Source organism: Heptranchias perlo, chromosome 22 (assembly GCF_035084215.1).
Source record: "Heptranchias perlo isolate sHepPer1 chromosome 22, sHepPer1.hap1, whole genome shotgun sequence".
Classification (NCBI taxonomy): domain Eukaryota; kingdom Metazoa; phylum Chordata; class Chondrichthyes; order Hexanchiformes; family Hexanchidae; genus Heptranchias; species Heptranchias perlo.
Window position 1 is genome coordinate 20,200,584 of NC_090346.1, and position 24,479 is coordinate 20,225,062.

The 24,479-nt window shown below is 44.5% G+C and overlaps 1 protein-coding gene across 4 annotated transcripts in view; it reads left to right on the plus strand.

The window, feature by feature from the left end:
- The first annotated feature begins 22,042 nt into the window (after positions 1–22,042).
- The window catches only part of gsg1l (gsg1-like), a 256,010-nt gene continuing 253,573 nt past the window's right edge, over positions 22,043–24,479 (plus strand). For 3 of the 4 annotated variants that reach the window (XM_068003113.1, XM_068003116.1, XM_068003114.1), the window contains exon 1: positions 22,048–22,714. In XM_068003113.1, the coding sequence (XP_067859214.1) occupies positions 22,414–22,714 (301 nt within the window). In that variant the 5' untranslated portion in view covers positions 22,048–22,413. Of the gene's footprint in view, positions 22,715–24,479 lie in introns of all 4 variants that reach the window. The other variant, XM_068003117.1, reaches the window with a different exon arrangement.

The following is a 24,479-nucleotide window of genomic DNA, read 5'->3' on the forward strand; positions in this document are numbered from 1 at the left end:
ACTTCAGAAGGAAAAACAGAAAGGCAGAGTATTATTTAAATGGTGATAGATTGGGAAATGTTGATGTACAAAGGGACCTGGGTGTACTTGTACACCAGTCACTGAAAGCAAACATGCAGGTGCAGCAAGCAATTAGGAAGGCAAATGGTATGTTGGCCTTCATTGCAAGAGGATTTGAGTAAAGGAGCAAAGATGTCTTACTGCAGTTATACAGGGCCTTGGTGAGACCACACCTGGAGTATTGTGTGCAGTTTTAGTCTCCTGACCTAAGAAAGGATATACTTGCCATAGAGAGAGTACAGTGAAGGTTCACCAGACTGATTCCTGGGATGGCAGGACTGTCGTATGAGGAGAGATTGGGTTGACTCAGCCTGTATTCACTGAAGTTTAGAAGAATGAGAGGGGATCTCATTGAAACATATAAAATTCTGACAGGGCTAGACAGACTGGATGCAGGGAGGCTGTTTCTCCTGGCTGGGGGGTCCAGAACAAAGGGTCACAGTCTCAGGATACGGGGTAGGACATTTAGGACTGAGATGAGGAGAAATTTCTTCACTCAGAGGGTGGTGAACCTGTGGAATTCTCTACCACAGAAGGCTGTGGAGGCCAAGTCACTGAATATATTTAAGAAGGAGCTAGATAGATTTCTAGGCACAAAAGGCATCAAGGGGAATGGGGAGAGAGCGGGAATATGGTATTGAGATAGAGGATCAGCCATGATCATAATGAATGGCGGAGCAGGCTCGAAGGGCCGAATGGCCTACTCCTGCTCCTATTTTCTATGTTTCTATGTTAATAATATTCATCATTTTCTGCATCGTCCAACACAAACTGCACCTTGTATACTATTACTGTGTATCTTTTGTTTAGATGTACTGCAAATTAATTTACATTTTTGTCTTACATCTAAATTGTTAATATTCTTGCATTAAAATTAATTAAAATCACCACATGCTAAAGCCTATGTCACAACAACTTTCATTTCTATGGCACTTCTCAGGCACAGAACAACATCAATGAGCACTTTACAAAATGGTGGGCATTGAGCAGGAGAAAAAAAGTAAAAAACACATTGTCGAAGAGAAAGGTTTTAAGGGGGCTTTTGGAAGCAGGGACAGAGATGGTGAACTGGAGAGATTTTAGGAGGGGACAGGGACACAGTGGCTAAAAGAATTGCCACCAATAGTAGAGTGGAAGGAGCAGAGAACAAGAAGTAAATCAATGTGGAACAAGTGGATGGTGTGTGCAAAGACAGAGAGCTGGAGTAGATTGTAGAATTAGGATGATGAGCGGCCATAGAAGGATATGAACATGAGACTCAAAAGCTTATAATTGATTTGCTGGAGCTTGGGAAGCCAATGGAAGTCAGCAAAGACTGGGACGATGAGACTAAAGGACCTTGTCGAGCAGAGGAAATGGGTCATGGTATTGTGTACTTCATTGGCTCTGAATTACTTCGGGATGTCTTGAGGTCATGAAAGTTTCTGTATAAATGCAAGTTTTTTCTTTCTTTCTTTGGATAAGCTGTATTGCGTTGATGATGGAGATGGGTCGGTCAATGAGGAGAACATTAGGTAAATTAAGCCTCAAGCTGATAAATGGAACAATCCAGTCCCAGCAATAATGTGGAAGAAGTAGGGTAGAGGCAAGCAATGTTTTAGAGGTGGAAGAAAGCAGTATTAGTATAAGATTAGATGTGTAAAATTAGACCTGAATTGAGCAGAACACCAACGTTTTGAACCTCTGGACTAAGCTTGAGACGGCAGCCAAAAGGCTAGAGGCAAAGAGGTACTAGTGAGAGCCAAAAAGGATGGCTTGATTTTACCAATGGTAAGATCATTGGTGAGAGTTAGAACAGCAGTAGAATCAATGGTGAAGGCAGAGAGGTAAAACTAGGCAATATCATCTTACATGTGGAACTAACTCCATGCTTAAGGACGACATCATTGAGGGACAACACACGAATGATTAAGTGACGAAAACAATCTAATAATCTAGGTACTATATTCCTCTCTATTCCTAAACTAAACTGAAATAGTTAGAACGATGTTTAGAAAATATCAAACTGGATCTTACTGTATAGTTAAAACTTAAATCTGACAGAGCCACAAGCTTGTGAAATAAGTTTATTCCAATATTAAGACAAGAATGAAAGAAAGCTAGCACCATCCATTATGAAGATATTTAAGTGTTTTGCAGCAAAGATCGATTTTAATATCACGTAGAACAACAGCAAAATACTGCAGATGCTGGAAATCTGAAATAAAAACAGAAAATGCTGGAAACACTCAGCAGGTCAGGCAGCGTCTGTGGAGAGAGAAACCGAGTTAATGCGGCCGATTTTAAAATGGAATTGCGGGTGCATTGGGGTCGGGGGGACTGCGAAAGTTGGGAAAATCCCGAGCGGGCGTGGAAGCCGGCTCCAACCCGCTGACTTCCGGGTTGCACACAGCGTCGTGCTTCAAGAATCCGAAAGTCCTAACGGCAATTAAATCCGGTGGGATGATATTTAAACCAGTTATTAAGATCGTTGATCTTGTTGAAGTACTTCATTTTGTGGAGATTGAGGCAGGGGAACCATTTTCATTCAGCCTCAGCGTGTTTGCCGTGCTGTGGGAAACACTCCATGTTGTAGGAGACGTGTTTCAGCCAGCGGCCATTTGGATATTTAAACACCTATTTGACAGATGGGGATAAAAGGCGAGTTATTGCAGCAGGGCACTCAGTCCTGTCAGACAAATTTTTGGCTGGGAGATCTTTGTATTTAGGTTGAAAATTCTTGCTTTATACTCAGAATTGTTCTGTTTACGCATATTTACCAACTTTCCAGACTCCCTCAAACTGACACCATCAGGAAGGGGGGCGCCATGGCTGCATTCACCACTACATCCGAGGACGGGCAACATCACCATCCTCGCCAGGCACGCCATGCACTTCTGCCACTTGGAGCTCCACCACACAGTGATGCGCACAAGAGCACAGAGAGCAACAACAGAGGGAGCGCCGGCGCAGGAGGCACTACCCTCGCCAGAGGGTCTACAGACCGAGGTACAGCTCTGAGGACCAATCGATTGCACCCATATAGCAATCCGAGCACCTCCACACAAGCCAGGACTGTTCATCAACAGAAAGAGCTATCACCCCATCGATGCTCAGCTCATTTGTGACCACTGCAAGAGATTCCTTCACGTGTGCACCAGATTCCCTGGCAGCTGCCACGATTCCTTCATTCTGAGGGAATCCAACATCCCAGGGCTCTTCGATACACCGAACACCCTTAAGGGCTGGCTCCTCGGGGACAAGGGATCCCTCCTGCACACGTGGCTCATGACACCTCTGAGGAACCCCACCACTGAGCAACAGGGTCGATATAATGACAGCCACATTGCCACCGGGTCTATGATTGAACATGCTATAGGGCTGCTCAAGGTGCGATTTCGGTGCCTTGATCGTTCTGGGGGAGCGCCTCAATACGCACCAGCGAGAGTGGGAATCATTATAGTCCTGCACAACATGAAGCGACAGAGAGGGGTACCGGTTGAGGAGGCCCCATCCATATTGAGGAGGAGCAACAGGAGGAAGAGGAGGAACCCAGGGGCAGAGCAGAGGCTCACCTGGCTGCTCGTGAGGCCATGGAGCCGCTGATAGGTGAACGGTTCTCCTAACATCAGAAAGTGTAAAGAGTCCAGACCTCACACCACCTGGATAGAGCAGCACCAACACCAGCCCCCTCCCCCACTCCCTGCACAAAACAGTCCTGCAACTACACATACACCCCCTGTAAAGTGACCCACTGGGTGGCATCAAGTGTCGCTGTTCATGGTGAAACTCATGAAAGGGCCCTATCATATAAGCCAGTCAAGAATGGGCAAGATGTGGCAGTAGTGGTGAGAATGATAACATTTAATGTGAATATAACAAAAAACAAATATACACGACAGTCTGTCAGACACCCATGTCCATCCCCTTCGTGCTCACAAATCCTTCGCCTTGCTCTTCCTACCGCTTCTATACGGTGCATCTCCTGTGTTTGCAGCAGAGGTAGTGACAGGTTGCTCATGTTCATGCCCTGACTGTGTAGATGCTTTGGGCCTACGCCCTCTGGGTTTTGGAGCCCGTGACTGGTCCAAGGACTGCTCCACCTGCACCTGTGCAGGGGCAGACTCGGCCACCTGGAGAGGAGGCAGTATTGTGGGTACTGGTTAAGAGGGGGGCAACGGGTGAGACGTGGAAGCGCTTTGAGTGGCGCCCACACTCCACTAATACAGGAGTTGGACTCCAGCATCCCCTGCGCGATTGTGGAGAGTGTGCATGGCACCTGTTCCAGTACCTCGCAAATGTGCTGCTGTCCCTCGATCATTCTCCTTTTAAAGGATGGCCCCCAGGGTTCAGCATCTGCGTCCAACTGAGCAGAGCCTGGAGAGCCCACCGACGCGGACTCTCCACAGCTGCCCTTGTCATCAGTGTCTGCTCGTGCTCACTTGTGTGTGGTAACTCACCAGGTGCCAACCCAACTGACTTAGGACTAGGACCCAACGAGGTGTGAGTATCTGCGCTGGCGGATGGCTCGCTATGATGTGACGGTGCACCCTCAGATGCCGGGCGCTCCTCTGAGGAATCGCCCTCTGCAGTCACTATGGTCGCTGAAGGCCCTGTAAGAGAACAGAAGGCAATATTAAGCATCATTACAGATGTGTCATGTTACGATGAGCATACTGAGGTGTTCAACATGGCAATCATTGTTAACATCAATTCATGTTGTGTGTGATGAATGTTAAAGTTGTGTCACCACACGTTTGTGGGGTGTCAGTCTCAGTGTCCCCGAGGGACAGGCATTCGAGAGTACGACCGATCTCCAGGGCCTCCTGTTCCACCTCTGTGAGGACCATATTTGTTGCGGCCCCCCTCCAGTCCTCACCCTCTCCCGTGCATTTTGCGCTCTCTTCTCCTAGAAGGGGAGAAAGTACAGACGTGTGAGTGAGTGATGGTGAAGTGGCCAATCGATGAATGTATTGGTTTGGGTGAGGCTGACCGTGAAATAGATGCATCAGAGGGTGAGTATGAAACAGAGACATCACATTGGATGAGAATTGGGGTGAGTGGTAGTGGTGGGGTGAGTAATGGGGATGTGAGGAAGTGCAGGTAAGTTGAGAATGAGCCTTAAGTGGATGTGAGGAGTGATGTGATAGAGTAGTCTTGGCAGTGCAGAATGAGTTGGGGGTGGGGTTTGGGGGATGCGGTGATGTGGAACACGGAATGCAGTAGAATCAATAAGTTTACTCACTTTTGCTGACCTAGTTAGGTCATTGAACCACTTCCTGCACTGGACCCAGGTGCGAGAGATGTTGCTGCTGCTGGTGACCTCCTCTGCCACCTCAAGCCAGGCCTTCCTTCCGTCTGCGGGGTATAAAACTTCCCTCCTCCTCCTCACTCCAGCCAGTAGCAGCTGAAGTGAGGCATCACTAAATCTTGGAGCAGTCTTGCCCCTGTGCTGCTCCATTGTGTTTTTTGGTGTTTGCTCCAGCAAAAGCCTTTGGAGCAACGGCCCTTTAAATAGAGCCGCTCCAGCTGACAGCCTGTGATGCGGGTGCGCAGTCCGCCCGCTGCGCAGCTTTCGGAAGGCAAACCCGGAAGCCACATTAAGGGCCATCAATTGAGTTGCGATCGCGTGGGGAATGGTAAGATTTTATTTTTCATGTTTGCTGCACGCCCAATGACCCCCCCACCGCTGCCATCCTGCCGCCCTTTCAAAATCAAGCCCATAGTTTCAGATCAGACCTTTCTGACAGTTGTGATGAAAGGTCATCAACCTGAAACGTTAACTTTGTTTCTCTCTCCACAGATGCTGACTGACCTGCTGAGTGTTTCCAGCAATTTCTGCTTTTATTTTAATATCATATAGTTTGTGTTTCTCATGCTTTTGGCCCGGAATTTGCTCCAAAGATAATAGAGAGTCGAACAGCGTCACCGTTATCTAAGGGCAAATGGAAGAGCAACTTTTGGCGAGCGTCAAACACGCAAATCCGGAAGTTGCTCCACGAGATTCCCTGCTTGTTTGAAAGCTGCGCAGGAAGGACAGCTCGCTCGTGAAATGAATGGACCAGTGTGAAGTTCCTGCACTGCCCAGCTGGAAACAAACTAATCTACACAGAAAAAGTCCGCTGGGTTTTTTAGGTCTAAACTAACTTTTAATGTAAGGAGTCACACAACACCAGGTTATAGTCCAACAGCTTTATTTGAAATCACAAGCTTTCGGAGCTTTGCTCCTTCGTCACCTGACGAAGGAGCAAAGCTCCGAAAGCTTGTAATTTCAAATAAAGCTGTTGGACTATAACCTGGTGTTGTACGACTCCTTACATTTGTCCACCCCAGTCCATCACCGGCATCTCCACATCATGGCTAACTTTTAATGGCATGGTAAATCCTAATGACTGCCAAACAATCTCTCTGGTACTGAAAATTAACTTTTAAAAATGTGGAGTTTCATTCCTTCCATTTTTAATTGTTGGAGAGTTTATGAAAAAGAATTGAATTTTATTTTTTTATTACTGTCTCTTTTATCGCTGCCTTTTAGTTCAATATTTCTTACCCTCTCTTTATTTCACTTTCTCTAACTGATTTTACATTGAATTTACTGTTGTAGCTTGCAGTTCCTGGTTCGGATGCTGTCAAGGATGCTTCAATCTGATTGGTTGAGAGGACAGGGCGTTCCTTTCCCTGGTCACACAGCTCACAGGGGACGCTGCACTTTTTGCAGTTCACCATTAGAGGAAGTTCCCGCACCAAACCCCATAGATCGTTTGCGGGCAAGTTTAAATCTAATGAGCAGATTTGTTCCCTGCTCAGAGCAAATTACAGGCCATTATTTTCACTCTTTGCATCCTAAGCTTGGATTTATCATTTGCCAAACGCAGATCAAAGAGTCGAAGTCCGTGACATGAGTTTGCGAACCATGTTATACCCAAATGGACCTAGTGTGAAAACCTCAGTAATAACATGGAGGTAGAGTCATTTCAGAAAGTATTATGAGAGATAATGCTAGGAAAGACACTTTACATTTAATTTACTTATAAAGTAATCTGCAATTTGATAGGTTAATAACCATCATCCTAGCTCTGCTTGCACTAAAGCAACCTTGTGAAAGCACCGAGGAACGACAGCTTTAAAATGAAAAACACATTTTAATTTTGGAATTATATACGTTTTGCCCTCACCAGGCTAATTTCCTTTCCCCTAAAAAACAAAAAAGACTATTTTGTAAAGGTGAGGGCAAGAACTAAATTATCAGCATGTTCCTGAGTGATATGTCTGACTTCTTGTCTCTTATGTGTAGGATAGGTCTGACTATCCCAAAAATCAATTTCTTTGATCAAGAAAGTACATTAAATCTGTATTTAATACTACTTGTTTGGAGATGCCCATCATGTTGTAAAATAACATTGCCTGATTATTCTATTTGTTGCTGTTAGTATGTTGGCTGAAGATGATGAAAAGCTTTTGAGTGTGCCTAAACCCTTAAATTCTTAGGCTACAATTTGTAAAGCTTGGTATTGTGCCAGCTGAATTGTACATTTGCTGGGTCGTTGTAATGAGTTCATCTTGAATTGATATTGTCAGAACCCTTACTTTCCTTTCTTATGGTTCCTAAGTGTATACCTGATTTAATGCAAATTATGTGAGTAGCTCCTGACAGTACAATTAATGTTATTCCCACCACCACCAGGGATGTTCAAAATGTTGTCCAAATTGCATATACCACAGCTTCCTGACCTTGGTAAAAATAATCTTAGTGATCTGTATCTGATCACTTGATCATTGAAGAGAGATGCTGAATAATTTAAATTATATTTATACTTTCTCACTTCCATGTGTGTCACCATGTATCAATGCCTCATAAGCTGGCATAAAGGAAGAGGTGCACAAGTAAGGGCTGTAGCCCTGCCACTTGCATCAAAATAAAGTTACGATCTTGCAACAGTACCTCCCTTGGTTACAAACTACATACGAGATGTAAAAGTATGAAAATAGTGCTGGACATCTATACTGGGAACCAAAAGATACATAAACATACACAACAATTTAATTTCCTTCCATTTTTCACCCTCCTCTTCTGAAGGCTTTGCTGAGGTATAGTTCTACAGATGTCGACCCTGTGACACCTTTCTGCTTTACATGGCTTGGTTAAATATTGCTTGGACCAACTAGATCCTACGTAACAATTTTAAAAATTGGGACCTTAAACTATTTACATCCTACAATAAATATTTTCTGGCCACTGAATCAAGCCATATTTTAAATTGTCCAATTAGCATATTACAAAAGGATAAAATGATCTAGCATCAGCAATATAGTCTGTTACCATTTTTTCTAAACTTACCAACATGTACATTATTGGTACACTACAATTGTGTTAAAGTTTTAGTACATATGCACTTGTATAACAGATGTGGGAAGCTATTAAAAAAACTAGTCTTTTCTTGTGATAATCAAGATTTTTTGTCACAATTTTATGTCAAAATTTAACACTAAAATTCACTATGTAAACATGTATAATTGAATTTCCTTCTATAAACAATTGGTTTAATCCTTTATCCATGAACAATTATATCACTCAAAGTGCTTTTTAAAACATTTTCATCCAGCAATTTTTCTTACGAATTGAAATTTATAATATCCAATGAGGACGAAGGGAGCAGTGAATATGACAGGAGTAGGAGAAGAGGGAGGAGGAGGGCAGAAGACCACACCCACAGTGGGTCTTCAGGGAGCATTCTCATACCTCAACTTCACCGAAGAGCAATGTGTGAGGCACCTGCTCTTCACCAAGGAGACTGTCACCGAGGTATGTCACCTGCTGCAGCCCCAACTGAAGACCCAAAGCAGGGCATGGACTGCCTGCGGAAGTCAAGGTCACCGTGGCCCTTAACTTTTGTGCCTTGGGCTCGTCCAGGCTGCAGCGGCTTACATCAGCAACATCTAGGAGCAGATCAATTACTTTCCCAATGGACATAGTAAAGCAGAGCTGGCCTGTAACGAGAGTCATGCTGCCATCAGATGTATCATTGAACAGACCGTTGGAATGCTCAAGCAATACTTCCGCTGCCTGGACAGTTCAGGAGGAGTGGGAGGAGCGCTGCAGTACATGTTTCCAGATTTGTGGTTCGGTGCTGCATGCTGCACACCTTCGCTGTACTCAGGGACCAGCCCTTACCACCTGGGCTGCAAAAATTGAAGGAGGAGGAGGAAGAGCAGCATGAAGAGGAGGAAGAGAAGGAGCAGCATCGACCATCATCGACACCCCTAGCTGTCAGACCTCTCAGAGAGCAATTCACCCAAGAGTGCTGAACCACCCTTCCCATCCTCAATACACCAGTCCCACAATCCTTATCACCACCATCTTCAGTGCTTTTCTTCAGTCCAGCCTTATGGGTCTTAACCTCAATTGACAAATATTAACACCAAAAGCTCTCCTGGGATGGCACCGTAGCATTCCTTCAGCTCTGTGCAAGAAGAGAATGCAGGAATGATGTGATGTATTGGAAGCCCCTATCGTCTCTGGGCGCCAGAGCCAGGATGGCAGCCGTCATAGCATCCATGATAGCAGTGTGAGCTGCCATGGAAGCTGTCAGGGCTGTCAGCAGAGGCACCATCATGATCGGCGCCATTGTATATTCATGGAGCTGACCACTCGCTCCATGATGGACAGAATGGTCTACATGCTCTGCGCGGACTCCTCCATGCTCTGAGCCATTGTGCGAAAGTTCGCTGGCAGGCTGCCCGGTGCATTTAGCATTTCCAGGGGTATATCCATCAGCCTTCTTTGGTAGATTGGGCCCTCAAAGTCAGCATCTGAATGCTCTGCTACAGAGTTAGTGTGAGGTGGGAGCAGGCCCAGAAATCGAGGAAAAAGAAACAAAATAGGAGTGATGCCACAGGAGAGCAGGTAGGCGATTGGCTGCTTTTTTTCACTCTGAATTAGGGAATTGGGTAAAAATAAAGTAAAAGCTGGGAGCATAAAAAGAAAACTTAAACTAGTTTATTATCTAGAGTACTAAAACTATAAATAACCGGTTTTAAGGCCTGATTTGCTTTAGTTTAGTTAATAACCTAAAAGCAGAGGCATGGCAGGGCAGCTCAGTCCCATTGAATGCATGTCCTGTGCCATGTGGGAACTCCAGGATGCTTCTGGTGTCCTGGACAACCACATGTGCAGGAAGTGTCATCAGCTGGAGGAGCTTGAGCTCCAGGTCTCGGAGCTTGAGCAACAGCTGGTGTCACTGCAGTGTATCCGCGAGGCTGAGAGTTTTGTGGATAGCGCGTTTCAGGAGGTGGTCATTCCGCAGCTTAAGAGAGTGCAGGCAGAGAGGGACTGGGGACCGCCAGACAGACAAGGAGGACCAAGCAGGTAGTTCAGGAGTCCCCTGAGGGCATCTCACTCTCTAACCAGTATTGAATACTGGTGGGGGAGAAGGTTCCTCTGGGGAGTGCAGCCAGAGCCAAGACCGGAGCACCATGGGTGGCTCAGCTGTACGGGGAGGGAGGAGACAGGTCAGGAGAGCAATAGTGGTAGGAGATTCCATTGTTAGGGGAGCAGACAGGCGTTTCTGCGGCTGTAGGCGTGATTCCAGGATGGTATGTAGCCTCCCTGGTGCCAGGGATGTCACTGAGCGGCTGCAGAACATTCTGGTGGGGGAGGGTGAACAGCCAGAGGTCATGGTCCATATCGGTACCAATAACATAGGTAGAAAAAGGGATGAGGTCCTGCAGGCAGACTTTAAGGAGTTAGGAAAAAGATTAAAAAGCAGGACCTCAAAGGTAGTAATCTCTGGAATACTCCCAATGTCACGCGTTAGTGAGAATAGATATAGGAGGATAGAGCAGATGAATACGTGGCTGCAAAGGTGGTGCAAGGGGGAGGGTTGGTAGATTCCTGGGGCATTGGGACCGGTTTTGGGGGAAGTGGGACCTGTACAGGCCGGACGGGTTGCACCTCAACAGGGCCGGGACCAATATCCTTGTGGGGAGGTTTGCTAATGCTGTCAGGGAGGGTTTAAACTAGCTTGGCAGGGGGATGGGAACCTGAGTGTGGATTCAGATGGGATAAAGTCAGAACTGGAAATGGAAGGCAGAAAATTAGTGAGTGAGTCTGGAAGGCAGAGGGAACGAAGGTTAGAAAATAAACAACAGAGGAGTTTGGCAGTCCTTAATTTTATTCAACTCAATGCAAGGACTATAGGAAATAAGGCTGAGCTGAGGGCACAGGTAGACACGTGGCAGTACGATATCTTAACTATTACAGAAACATAGCTTAAAGAGGGGCAAGAATGGCAGCTCAACATCTCTGGTTATAGGGTTTTCAAACGCGATAGAGAGGGGGATAAAAAAGGAGGGGGGGTGGCAATTTTGGTTAAGGAAACAATTACAGTTGTGAGGAGGGATGATATTTTAGAAGGAGCATCAAATGAGGCCATATGGGTTGAGCTAAAGAACAAAAAAGGGGCAGTCACACTACTGGGAGTGTATAATAGACCCCCGAACAGTCAGAGGGAGATAGAGGAGCAAATATGTAGGCAAATTTCTGAGAAGTGCAAAAACAATAGGACAGTAATAGTAGGGGATTTCAACTACCCTAATATTAACTGGGATACAAACAGTGTGAATGGTATAGAGGGCGCAGAATTCTTAAATTGCATACAGCAGAATTTTTTTAGACACTATATGGCAAGTTCAACGGGGTGGGGGGGCAGTTCTGGATTTAGTTCCAGGAAATGAAGAGGGGCAGGTGGAAGAGGTAGCAGTGGGAGAGCATTTTGGTGGTAGTGATCATAATATAGTTAGTTTTAGTATAGTTATGGAAAAGGACAAAGACAGAGCAGGAGTTAAAGTTTTCAATTGGGGAAAGGCCAATTTTATTAAACTAAGAAGTGATTTAGCAGACGTAAACTGGAAACAGCTACTTGAAGGTAAATCAGTGTCAGAGCAGTGGGAGATATTCAAAGGGGTCATTCAAGGGGTTCAGGGTAAACATGTTCCCACAAAGAAAAAAGGGAGGGGCTGCCAAATCTAGAGCCCCCTGGATGTCAAGAAGCATTCAGGGTAAGATAAGGCAGAAAAAGAAAGCCTATGATAGACACTGGGAACTCAATACTGCAGAAAGCTTAGAGGAGTATACAAAGTGCAGGGGTAAAGTTAAAAAGGAAATTAGGAAAGCAAAGAGAGGGCATGAAAAAATATTAGCAGGTAAAATCAAAGAAAACCCAAAGATGTTTTATAAATACATTAAGAGCAAGAGGATAACTGAGGAAAGAGTAGGGCCTATTAGAGACCAAAAAGGTAAACTATGTGTGGAGGCAGAAGATGTGGGTATGGTTCTTAATGAATACTTTGCATCTGTCTTCACAAAAGAGAGGGAAGATGCAGGGATTGAAATTAAGGAGGAGGAGTGTGAAATATTGGATGGGATAAACATAGTGAGAGAGGAAATATTATTAAAGGGACTAGCATCTTTGAAAGTGGATAAATCACCAGGTCCGGATGAAATGTATCCCAGGCTGTTAAAAGAAGCCAGGGAGGAAATAACAAGGCTTTAACAGTCATTTTCCAAACTTCACTGGATACAGGCATAGTGCCGGAGGATTGGAGGACTGCTAACATTGTACCGTTGTTTAAAAAGGCAGCGGAGTATAGACCGAGTAATTATAGGCCAGTCATCCTAACCTCGTTGGTGGGCAAATTATTGGAATCAATTCTGAGGGACAGGATAAACTGTCACTTAAAAAGGCACGGACTAATCAAGGTCAGTCAGCACGGATTTGTTAAGGGGTGGTCGTGTCTGACTAACTTGATTGAATTTTTCGAGGAGGTGACAAGGAGGATCGATGAGGGTAGCGCAATTGATGTAGTCTACATGGATTTTAGCAAGGCTTTTGACAAGGTCCCACATGGCAGATTGATCAAAAAAGTAAAGGCCCATGGGATCCAAGGGAATGTGGGAAATTGGATCCAAAATTGGCTCAGTGGCAGGGAGCAAAGGGTAATGGTTGACGGGTGTTTTTGCGACTGGAAGGCTGTTTCCAGTGGGGTGCTGCAGGGTTCAGTACTAGGTCCTTTGCTTTTTGTGGTATACATTAACGATTTGGACTTAAGAAATTTGCGGATGACACAAAGATAGGTCGTGTGGTTGATAATGAGGAGCAAAGCTGTAGCCTGCAGGAAGATATCAATGGACTGGTCAGATGGTCAGAAAAATGGCAAATGGAATTCAATCTGGAGAAGTGTGAGGTAATGCATTTGGGGAGAGCAAACAAGGCAAGGGAAGACACAATAAATGGGAGGATACTGAGAGGTGTAGAGGAAGTGAGGGACCTTGGCATGCATGTCCACAGATCCATGAAGGTAGCAGGACAGGTAGATAAGGTGGTGAAGAAGGCATATGGAATGCTTTCCTTTATTAGCCGAGGAATAGAATATAAAAGCAGGGATGTTATGTTGGAACTGTATAAAACACTAGTTAGGCCACAACTTGAGTACTGTGCACAGTTCTGGTCACCGCATTACAAGAAGGATGTAATTGCATTAGAGAGGATGCAGAGGAGATTTACGAGGATGTCGCCAGGACTGGAGAATTTTAGCTATGATGACAGATTGGCTGGGGAAGGACCTATTTCCCTTAGCAGAGGGGTCAATAACCAGGGGGTATAGATTTAAAGTGATTGGTAGAAGGATTAGAGCAGAAATGAGGAAAAATGTTTTCACCCAGAGGGTGGTGGGGGTCTGGAACTCATTGCCTGAGAGGGTGGTAGAGGCAGAAACCCTCAACGCATTTAAAAAATACCTGGATGTGCGCCTGAAGAGCCGTGATCTGCAGGGCCATGGACCAAATGCAGGAAAGTGGGATTAGGCTGGGTGGCTCGTTTCTCAGCTGGTGCGGACACGATGGGCCGAATGGCCTTCTTCTGTGCCGTAAATTTTCTATGATTCTATGATTCCATGTGTTCTCGCCCTCCAGCGAGCTGGCATTTGTCCCCCTGCCATAGCTCCTGCACAGTTGTCGTCAGTGATTCATCATGTGAAGATCTCTCCTCTCTAGTCTAGCCTCTAAAGTACGCGCAGTGCCAATATCTGAGTTGGTGCTTGCGAGGGCCAGATCGAGTGGTGGTGCATCTTCCTGAAGGCTGGGCTCCTCTTCCTCCATTGGCAGAGATATCTCCACATTTTCAGCACCTGAAATGAAAGAGAGAAACAAGGGTTAGCTATTAGTGTGAAGGGAGAGCAGAGAGAGATGAGTGGCTGGTGAAATCATCTATAGTTTGTCATGCAGAGTGTACACGGTGAGATAGAAGAAAGGAAAAAGAGGATAAGAGTGTAAAGAAGCTCAGTGCGACATCTCCTCAAGTATTGCCACTTGCCACGATCATGTCTCACCCCCTGCCCGTAACGGCCAGCACATCTTCCTCCAGGACTGGGTCAAATGGATAGAGTGATAGGTGATGGGGACAGGGGAGGGATTAATTCAGAGATTCTCCCCTCAATATTTTTCTGCCTTACAGCTCTCCAGCTTGCTGCGCTGCTGGCTCGAGCTCGTCTTCTGCTTCCCCCAGCTTTTTGTTCCCTTTTTCATCCTCTTGCTCCATTTCTTCCTCCTCATGAATCTCCAAGGCAACTCCCCTTTCAATAGCTACACTGTAGAGCGTGGAGTGAGCCTTGAGATTTGCTTTGGGTTGTACTGAACGACGCCTCCAGATCTGTCCAGACAGTGGAACATTGTTTTAGAATGACAATGGTTTGTTCAATAAGAACCCTTGTTGCTGCATGGCTCTCATTATATTGGAGCTCGGAATCTGTGCCTGTGTTCCTGATAAGAGGCATGAGCCAGTTGGTATGGGGATATCCCTTGTGCCCCAAAAGCAAGCCTGCCACCCAATGGTCTGGGTGAATAGAGGGGCTATTGAGAACTGGCAGAGTATGAAAGTGTCATGAGTACTGCCAGGAAACCGGGCATAGACCTGCACGACTCTCTGCCTGTTGTCACAAACAAGTTATGATGTGGAGATGCCAGTGATGGACTGGGGTGGACAAATGTAAGGAATCTTACAACACCAGGTTACAGTCCAACAGTTTTATTTGAAAATCACAAGCTTTCGGAGCTTACCTCCTTCGTCAGGTGAGTGATGAAGGAGGTAAGCTCCGAAAGCTTGTGATTTTCAAATAAAACTGTTGGACTATAACCTGGTGTTGTAAGATTCCTTACATACAAACAAGTTGTACAGTGAGCGAATGGAAGCCCCTCCTGTTCATTAATAAGTGCTGGTTCCTGATGGGAACACACAGCCCTGCACCTGTGGGAATCCAGCAATGTGGACAAATCACAGTGCTCTTTCTCCCTGCCTGTCAGCCTCCATGGGGAAGGTGGTGAACTGTTGACGGCTCACAAAGAGTACAACAGTGACCTGCCGGATCGCTGTGTGCACAGCAAACTGACTGATGTTGCTGATGTCACCAGAAGTTGTTTGGAGGGAGTCAGAGGCATAAAAGTTTAGAGCCACAGTGACATTCACTGGCACAGGCACCTGGGCTCTGATTCCTGCTCCAATAGGTGGCACAGGCATGTGATTGTATCCCTGTTGAAACGCAGCCACCTTACACACTGCTACTCTGTGAGGTTCAGGTATGATGATCGGTTCCTGAAGACCCACATGCTGTAAGGTCTCCTGTGCCCTTGCCTCTTACACCCTCTCCTTGCTGCCTGTGCAGGTCTTTGCCTGCCTGCCTTGCTGCTGCTCCTTATTCTCCTCATTTGGGAGCAACAAGGTTAAGCCCAGCAGCATTCCCATGTTCAGCAATTCTGAACAAGACAATTCAGGGAAACTGTTGTAGCCCTCCACAAATGGATTCTGCAAAACTATTTAACAGCCATACAGTCGCCAAAACAGCCAAAAACATGCCCCAAAAAACAGGACCCGTTTTCCATTTTGGACTGCCGCAACGCTTCACTCATCACATACTGACCTTGCTCAGCACAACCTGATGCTAACCAGCATGCAGGCCCCATCACCAGCACTATTTAAAGTGATCCTGGAGTAATTACAGGTTAGTTGCTGTTTAACTATTCCTGGCTAATGTTTGACTTTTGGGCACTTGACTTGCTTTGGGTGCTTTGTTGTGAGTTCTAGCACTCTTGAAAGTTCATTTTGTCTACGCACAGCGAAGTTTTGATGCTCTTGCACTGTTGTTCTTTGTCTCACAAATTGCCTGGCTGCAAACATGGGTAGTTTGGTAGAGGACGGATTTTACGTGCTGCCTAAATGATAAAATTTTCAGCATTTTATGAGGTAATTTTTGTTTGTGGAGATTGATGTTTATTGAAGATGATATAATTCAGCACACTCCAGGAGCACATATCACTAAATTGCTGACCCCAGTTTGTAATTTTATATTCATCAATTTTAAGAAGCAGAAAATGTAAGGCAGGAATCTGAGACAGAACCAGCTGACAATGGAGAAAGTGGTGGTGGGGATACATGTGCATGCAAAAGAGGCTGCAAATGGATCAGGGAAGGAGGTTGACAGGCAGAAACAAGATGGGGGATGGGGCCTGGTTGTTTGAAAGAGGCCAACAACTGTTTGGGTCCCATTATCCTGGGCCTGCTTCTCCCACTGTACTGTTAGACCCTGCTCCCCCCAATAATGCCAATTCCTAGCAATCCCCAATACTGCCAGTCTTTACTCTCATAATGCACCAACACTTCCCCCTTTGGTGGATCCCAGGACCCACTCCATAGACATCCCCATTCTCATGTTCCAAGTAGCCTCTTTGGTGCTCACAAACCCTTGGATCATATTTCCTGTACTCCCTGATCCCAGAACTACCCCAATGCTCCTAGGCATGAAACCTCCCTCATCAGATCCCAGAATTCTGTTTCCATTGATCTCAGATCCCAGGAACTGCTCCACTGTTACTAGAACTTCCCTTTTAAATATTTTCAGAACTCTGGCACCCCACTCCCAGTTCTTCCAGGCCGTATTCCCCCAAAACATTGCTATATCCTGAGAATTCATTATAAGACCTATTTTTTATTCATTCTCGGGATGTGGACTTCGCTGGTACAGCATTTATTGCTCATCCCTAGTTGCCCTTGAGAAGTTAGTGGTGGGCCTTCTTCTTGAACCTCTGTAGTCCATGTGGTGAAGATGCTTCCTCAATGCTATTAGGTAGGGAGTTCCAGGATTTTAACCCAGCAACGATGAAGGAATGGTGGGATATGTCCAAGTAAGGATGGTGTGTGACTAGGATGGGAACTTGGAGGTGATGGTGTTCCCATACATCTGCTGCCTGTGTCCTTCTAGGAGGTGGAGGTCGTGCGTTTGGGAGCTGCTGCTAAACATACCTTGGTGAGTTGCTGCAATGCATCCCGTAGGTGGTACACACTGCAGCCATTGTGATGGATGGAGTGAATGTTTAGGCTAGTGAATGAGGTGTCGATCAAGCGGAATGCATTTTCCTGGATGATGTCAAGATTCTTGAGCATTGTTGTAGCTGCATCCATCCAGGCAAGTGAAGAATATTCCATCACACTCTTGACTTGCACTTTGTAGGTGGGATGCTTTGGGGTGAGCCACTTGCCCCAGCATAGTTATACTAGCCACAGCATTTATGTGGCTGGTCCAGTTGAGTTTCTGGTTAATAGTGACCCCCAGAATATGGACATTGGAGGATTCGGTGATGGTAATGCCATTCAGTGTCAAGGGGGAGGGGTTAAGCTCGCTTTTACTAGAGATGGTCATTTCCTGGCACTTGTATGGTGCGAATGTTTCTTTCCACCATTCAAGTCTGAATGCTGTCTTGCATGGACTGGCTCTGCATCTTTTTGCATGGTTCTGAAGAATTATGAGTGGAGCTGAACACTGTGCAATCATTAGTGAACATCTCTGCTCTGACCTTATGATGGAGGGAAGGTCATCCATGAAACAGCTGAAGATAGTTGGGCCCAGGATGCTGTCCCAAGGAGCTCCTGCGAGATGTCCTGGACCTGAGATGATTGGCCTCGAACAACAGCATATTCTTTTGTGCCAAATGTAACTCTGGCCAAAGGAGAGTTTCCCCCGATCCCCATTGACCAGTTTTACTCGTGATCCTTGGTGCCACAGTCAGTCGAATGTTGCCATCATTTCATGGGCAGTCACTCTCATCTCACCTCTAGAATTTGGCTTTTGTGTCCAAGTTTGGATCAAGGCTATAATGAGGTCTGGAGCAGAATGGTCCTGGCAGAACCCAAATTGAGCATTGGTGAGCAGGTTATTGGTGAGTAAGTGTCGTTTGATAGCACTGTCGATGACTCTTTCCATCATCTTGTTGATGATTGAGAGTGGGCTGAATATGTGGTAATGGCCGGGTTGGAGTTATCCTGCATTTGTGAACAGGACATACCTACGGAATTTTCCACGATTGCTGTATACAAGAAGAGCTTTGCTCGGGGCATGCTAGTTCTGGAGCACATGTCTTCAGCACTTCAGCCGGAATGTTGTCGGGGCCAGTTTACAGTGTCCAGTACACTCAGCTGTTTCTTAATATCACATGGAGTGAATCAAATTGGTGGAAGACTGGCATCTGTGATGGTGGGGACCTCAAAAGGAGGCCAAGAAGGATCATCCATTCGGCACTTCTGGTTGAAGACGGTTGCAAATGTTTCAGGCTTGTCTTTTGCATTCATGTGCTGGGCTCCAACATCATTGAGGATAGGGATCTTCATAGAGCCTCCTCCTCTTGTTAGTTGCTTATTTGTCCACCAACATTCATAACTGCACATGGTAGGACTGCAAAGATTTGACCTGTTGGATGTGGGATCGCTTAGCTCTGTCTATAACATGTTGTTTTCACAGTTTAGCATGCATGTGTTGTAGCTTCACCAGGTTGGCATCTCATTATCAGGTATGCCTGGTGCTGCTCCTGGAACGCTCTTCTACACTCCTCATTGAAGAAGAGTTGGTCATCTGGCTTGATGGTGATGGAGGAGTGAGGAATATGCTGGGCCATGAGATTACAGATTGTGCTGGAATACAATTCTGCTGCTGCTGATGGCCCACAGCGCCTCATGGATGCCCAGTTTTGAGTTGTTAGATCTGTTCTTAATCTATCCCGCTTAGCACAGTGTAGTGCTGCATGACAAGATGAAGGGTGTCCTCAGTGTGAAAACAAGGCTTATTCTCCTGAGGGCTGTGCAGTAATCACTCCTACCAATGCTTTCATGGACAGATGCATCTGTGACAGGCAGATTGGTGGGGACGAGATCAAGTAGGTTATTCCCTCGTGTTGGTTCACTCACCATTTTCTGCAAGCCCAGTGTGGCAGCTATGTCCTTCGGGGGCCTGCCAACTCCGTCAGTGCCACTCTTGGTGAAGGACATTGAAGAATACATTCTGTGCCTCAGTTCTTTCTTCAAGTAGTGTTCAATATGGAGGATTACTGATTCATCAGCTGTGGGAGGGCAATATGTGGTAATCAGTAAGAGGTTTCCATGTCCATGTTTGACCTGAAGCCATGAGATTTCATGGGGTCTAGAGTCAGAACTGAGGAATTCCAGGGCCACTCCATCCCTCAACTATATACCACTTTTCCCTTACCTCTGACGGGTCTGTCCTGCCAGTGGCACAGGACTTACTCAGGAATGGTGATGGAACAGTCTGGGACATTGGCTGGTAGATATGATTCTGTGAGTGTGACAATGTCAGGCTATTGTTTGACGAATCTGTGGGACAGCTCTCTCAACTTTGGCACCAGACCCCAGATGTTAGTGAGGAGGACTTTTCAGAGTTGGCTGGGCTGGGTGTGCCTTCATCGTGTCCTGAATCGATGCCTAGGTCACAGCTGAGTGGTCTGTCTAGTATTATTCTTGTTATTTTTTATTAAGCAGTTTGATACAAACTTTCTAGGCTACTTCAGAAGGCAGTTAAGAGTCAACCATATAGGCCAGACTGGGTAAAGACAACAAGTTTCATTCTCTGAAGGACATTAATGAACCAGTTGGGTTTTTGCAACAATCCAATTGCTTCATGGTTACTTTCATTGATGCCAGCTTTTTAGTTGTAGAATTGTTTTAAAATCTGAATTCAAATTCCCAAACTGCCACGGTGCAATTTGAACTCACATTCTCTGGATTATTAATCCAGGCTTCTGGATTATTAGTCCAACAACAGGTGTATAAAATTATGAGGGGCCTAGATACAGTGGACAGGAAGGGCCTACTTCCCTTAGCAGAGAGGTCAATAACCAGGGGGCAGAGATTTAAAGTAATTGGTAGAAGGATTAGAGGGGAGCTGAGGAGAAAAAAATTCGCCCAGAGGGTGGTGGTGGTCTGGAACTCACCACCTGTAAGGGTGGGAGAGGCAGGAACCCTCAACTCATTTAAAATGTACTTGGATATGCACTTGAAGTGCTGTAACCTACAAGGTTATGGTCCAAGCGCTGGAAAGTGGGATTAGGCTGGGTAGCTCTTTTTCGACCGGCACAGACACGATGGGCTGAATGGCCTCCTTCTGTGCCATAAATTTTTCTATGTTTCTAACATAACCACTACATTGCCAGTCACTAGACTGCCTTCCCAGTGCTCACAGGTCCCCAATGCTAATAAATCAGATTCCCTGGTAATACAACTTGGCATAACACTCTGACTCATTATGAGCAATGCTATGGGAGATCTGTTAGTCGTTCAGCAATTAGAAAGACAAATATAGCAATTTTCTCATACTGAGTGGATATAAAAATGAGCAACTGATCAATATTACCATAGAATAAGCTCATCAGTAAAGGAGAATGCTTGTCCATGTCCCAGATGTCATATTTTATCAGTGCGGTATGTCATAAAATGTGTGAAATCTTTTGATACTTAGGCCACCCAGTGAAATATATATTTATTAATTAGAGGAAACAAATCACAGTCTCTTTCTTTCTCTGTTATTTCACTTAGAAATTTATTCTATGCTTCTATAACTTCACAGCTGAACAGAAAAAGAAACAAAAAAATCCCCAAAGAAAAGTCAGCAGGCCTGAAAGGGGTACTATCATCGGCCTTAGTGGTCCCTGGTTAAAGAGGGGAAAATTGACAACAATTTCAGCTCCTAATTACTGGTCCAGAAATCACTGCTAAAAGTACACACTTGTAGTCATCAGGTGCAGACAGGATATGGTTGTAATGTGATCCATGATGATAGAATAGTCTGTTGACACTAACTGTCAGCATTCACACATGATTAAAGACAGACAATATATCACATGTAATGAAACATTGTCATTTAATTTACTTCTGTGAAGATAGGGCCCTTTAATGAAATGTTGCAATCTCCAATCACTGAATACTGTGATTACCTAATGTTAATATATTGATAGTCTGCTAATCTGCTGTATTAATGGTATTATCGTCATTAAGTAATAGTCATCTCCAAATTCTTAATAGTAGCATTTTTACTTAGAAAGGAAGACTTAACTCTTGATAGGTAATTTTCACCCTGAATTGACTTTCTTCCACTACAATCCATCACTCAATGTGACAATTAATGATACATGCCGGAGTCACCTTTAAAAGACTTCCACGTTTTTTTGATAACATGATCCATTTCTGCTGTGTACCATGTTTGAACTACCTTGAAAAACAGGTCCACGTTCTAATTGCCTTTCTACAGATATATTTACCGAGTTTTTGTGATTTTTTTTTGCATTTGCCTCACAATTCAGATAAATGATTTTATTAACTGAGAGGCAACCAGTTTAATTTTCCAAGTAATTCCTCCAAAAATCTCCAATTTTCATAAAATGCCGTATTCATGTAAAATCAGCTGTCAGTCAGATTATATCTGATCTACCTAAAGTGATCCTATGATTTCAACCAACACAATAATTTATATTTATTAAAAAAGAATGAAATAAACGGATTTATCTCAGATTACATCTGAATTCTGCGGTTATGCTGCATAGCACAATGAACAGTTTGGCAGAATTTGGAAGGACTTGGGGGGGGGGGTAGATATTGACGGTGAGTCCTGCACACCACCAGGTGTCTGTCAAAGGGAGGCACTAGTCCCACTGCACCATGTGTTCTGCTGAAGATGATGCTGTGCCTCCAGCCTGGCGAATGTACAGCCTTTTCCCGTCTGGTACCTTCATTCCTCATTCGATCTGGGACAGACAGCCACCTGCACATTAATACTTCAGAATGGGCGCCCCGGAAAAGAGCAAATGCTGACTTGAGTCAAGGCAATTCAAGCGATGAACATGCATCATTGATTGGTATTATTTACCTTCGTATACCAGATTTCTATGCAGACCAGAGAAAGTAGCTGTTTATTTTGTCAGAGGCTCTGGCGGTGAAGACTCGCTCTCGGTACGGGGAACGGAGCAGGTGGCGGCCACTTGATGGTACAATGAAAACCACCAGAAAATGTAGAGCCATGCTGGCCGTGGGCTTGAACTTGGTCGCTCTCTTTTTCTCTATAACTGCTTTCATTACTACATACTGGTGTGAAGGAACCCAGAGAGTGCCCAAACCAAACTGCAGCAAGGAGACAAAATCAAACTGCATCAACTTTAACGGCAACGGCACCGCGAACAGCTCAAATCCCAACCTGGTTCATTACAGCTGGGAAACTGGAGACGATAGGTTTCTCTTTCGCTATTTCCACACAGGGATTTGGTACTCCTGTGAAGAAAATATAAATGGTATCGGTGAGTATGATAATAAGCGGTGACCGATCATTTTTTCCCCTCCTCGTTTGTTAAAGGCTTTTGACCAGGTTTCATGGTCATATTTTGCGCCTTACCGAACCCGTTTGCAGCGTTGTCAGTTCAACGCAACAAAAATAAAAATGTGCATTGCCAAACTACACCTTTCAGGCACAGCTGTTCTCTTTTGTACAGACATTTTATGTTCTGTTCGAATTGCACGTTTACATCTAATCTTGAATATTGTAATAATAAGTACTGTGGAGCTGGAAACGTAGGAGTTGTGTTGAGTCCCCGAGGCTAGTTTGTCCCGATCAGACTGTCGATAGTTTTGAGCTTTGGAGTGATATGATTGCTTGTAGATATGGAACAGAAGACAGCGATATGGGAACACCTTGATTAAACCTTCAGCTGTCTCAAGTTGAAAAAATATCAATCGCACTGACAGCTTTAGTAAGATTTAACCCTGGATTAAGCAAAACCCCTTAACTTCTTTACCTAACACGCTGAGTTATTAAAGGAGTGCTGGTTCTCCGGACAATTATTAATTTAATTTCTGGGTGACGTTTGCAGATATCATTTAATTGATTTTGATTTTCTTAACAATTTGGTTGAACAGTTGATTGAATTACAGCTGTTATTTGTGATTGCAGAAATGAGATTTCATGGATTGTAAAGGTAAATAAATTAGAAGGACTAACTTGAAAGTCTATGTTCATGGATTCCTGAGGGCATTTTGTTCAATTTGCAGCAAGTTTATGTCAGCAAATGGAGCAAAATAAATTGAAGATCATTCTGTTAATCTGATGTTCGGTTTGGATTTAGATCTTGGGTTTACAAATTTAGTATTTTCTAGCTGCATCTCACATTCCTTAGAAAATAAATTCAGGAAGAAATTGCTGCCTGGCAGGAAATACTAGTTTCTTTTCATTTAAACTAATTCCTGCACTTCTGGCATTTTCCGATTCCTTCACATTTAAACTGAACCAGAGAAAATTGTTTTCCAGTTGTTACAATACTTATCGCCACATTGTTGTAAAGTGCTTGTCAGCTGGGTGAATAAGTGTTTTCACTGATTTCATTCCATCCTTGCCCAGGACAGACAGAAGTTCATCTATATTATCAATTGAATGAGAGATCCCCTATTTGAAATCCCTTATTATATTGTCAGAACCCTTATTATATGATATTACAGCTCAGTGGAAATAAACAAAAGTTGGTATACATCATTTAAAATAAGTATAAAATTGAAGCCAAAACACAGCAACTCAAATTTGCCTCTCTCCTCCCAATTTTATGTAATATCTAAACACATTTTGACCCAAGTTGAAAAAGTTAACTCAAGTTTTGGAACCTTACTGCTGCTCATTGAGATCTGTGCATCATGGCTAGATTTTAATTGTTGCAGCATCAAAATAACTTTTAGAGTAAATATAATCCAGACTGAAACAATTGGAAGTTTTGCAATCAGAAAGCTTTGAGGTAAAAGGAAAGACTATAATGCTGGAAACGTGAAATAAAAACATAAAATGGGAGCACATTGGTCAGCATCCAAAAAAAAAGATGGGCTAATATTTTGGGTGTAACCCTTGGTCAGAATTAGTGCAGTTCTGATGAAGGGTTACAACCGAAATGTCACCTTGTCTTTCTCTTTCGGAAACTCACCAACTTATGCAGAAAGCTGAGTGCAGTTTCCGAAGATCAGCTTTGCAGAAATATAATTGCATTCTGCAGTACTTTTCTTTTGTGTTTTGATAAACTGGAAGGT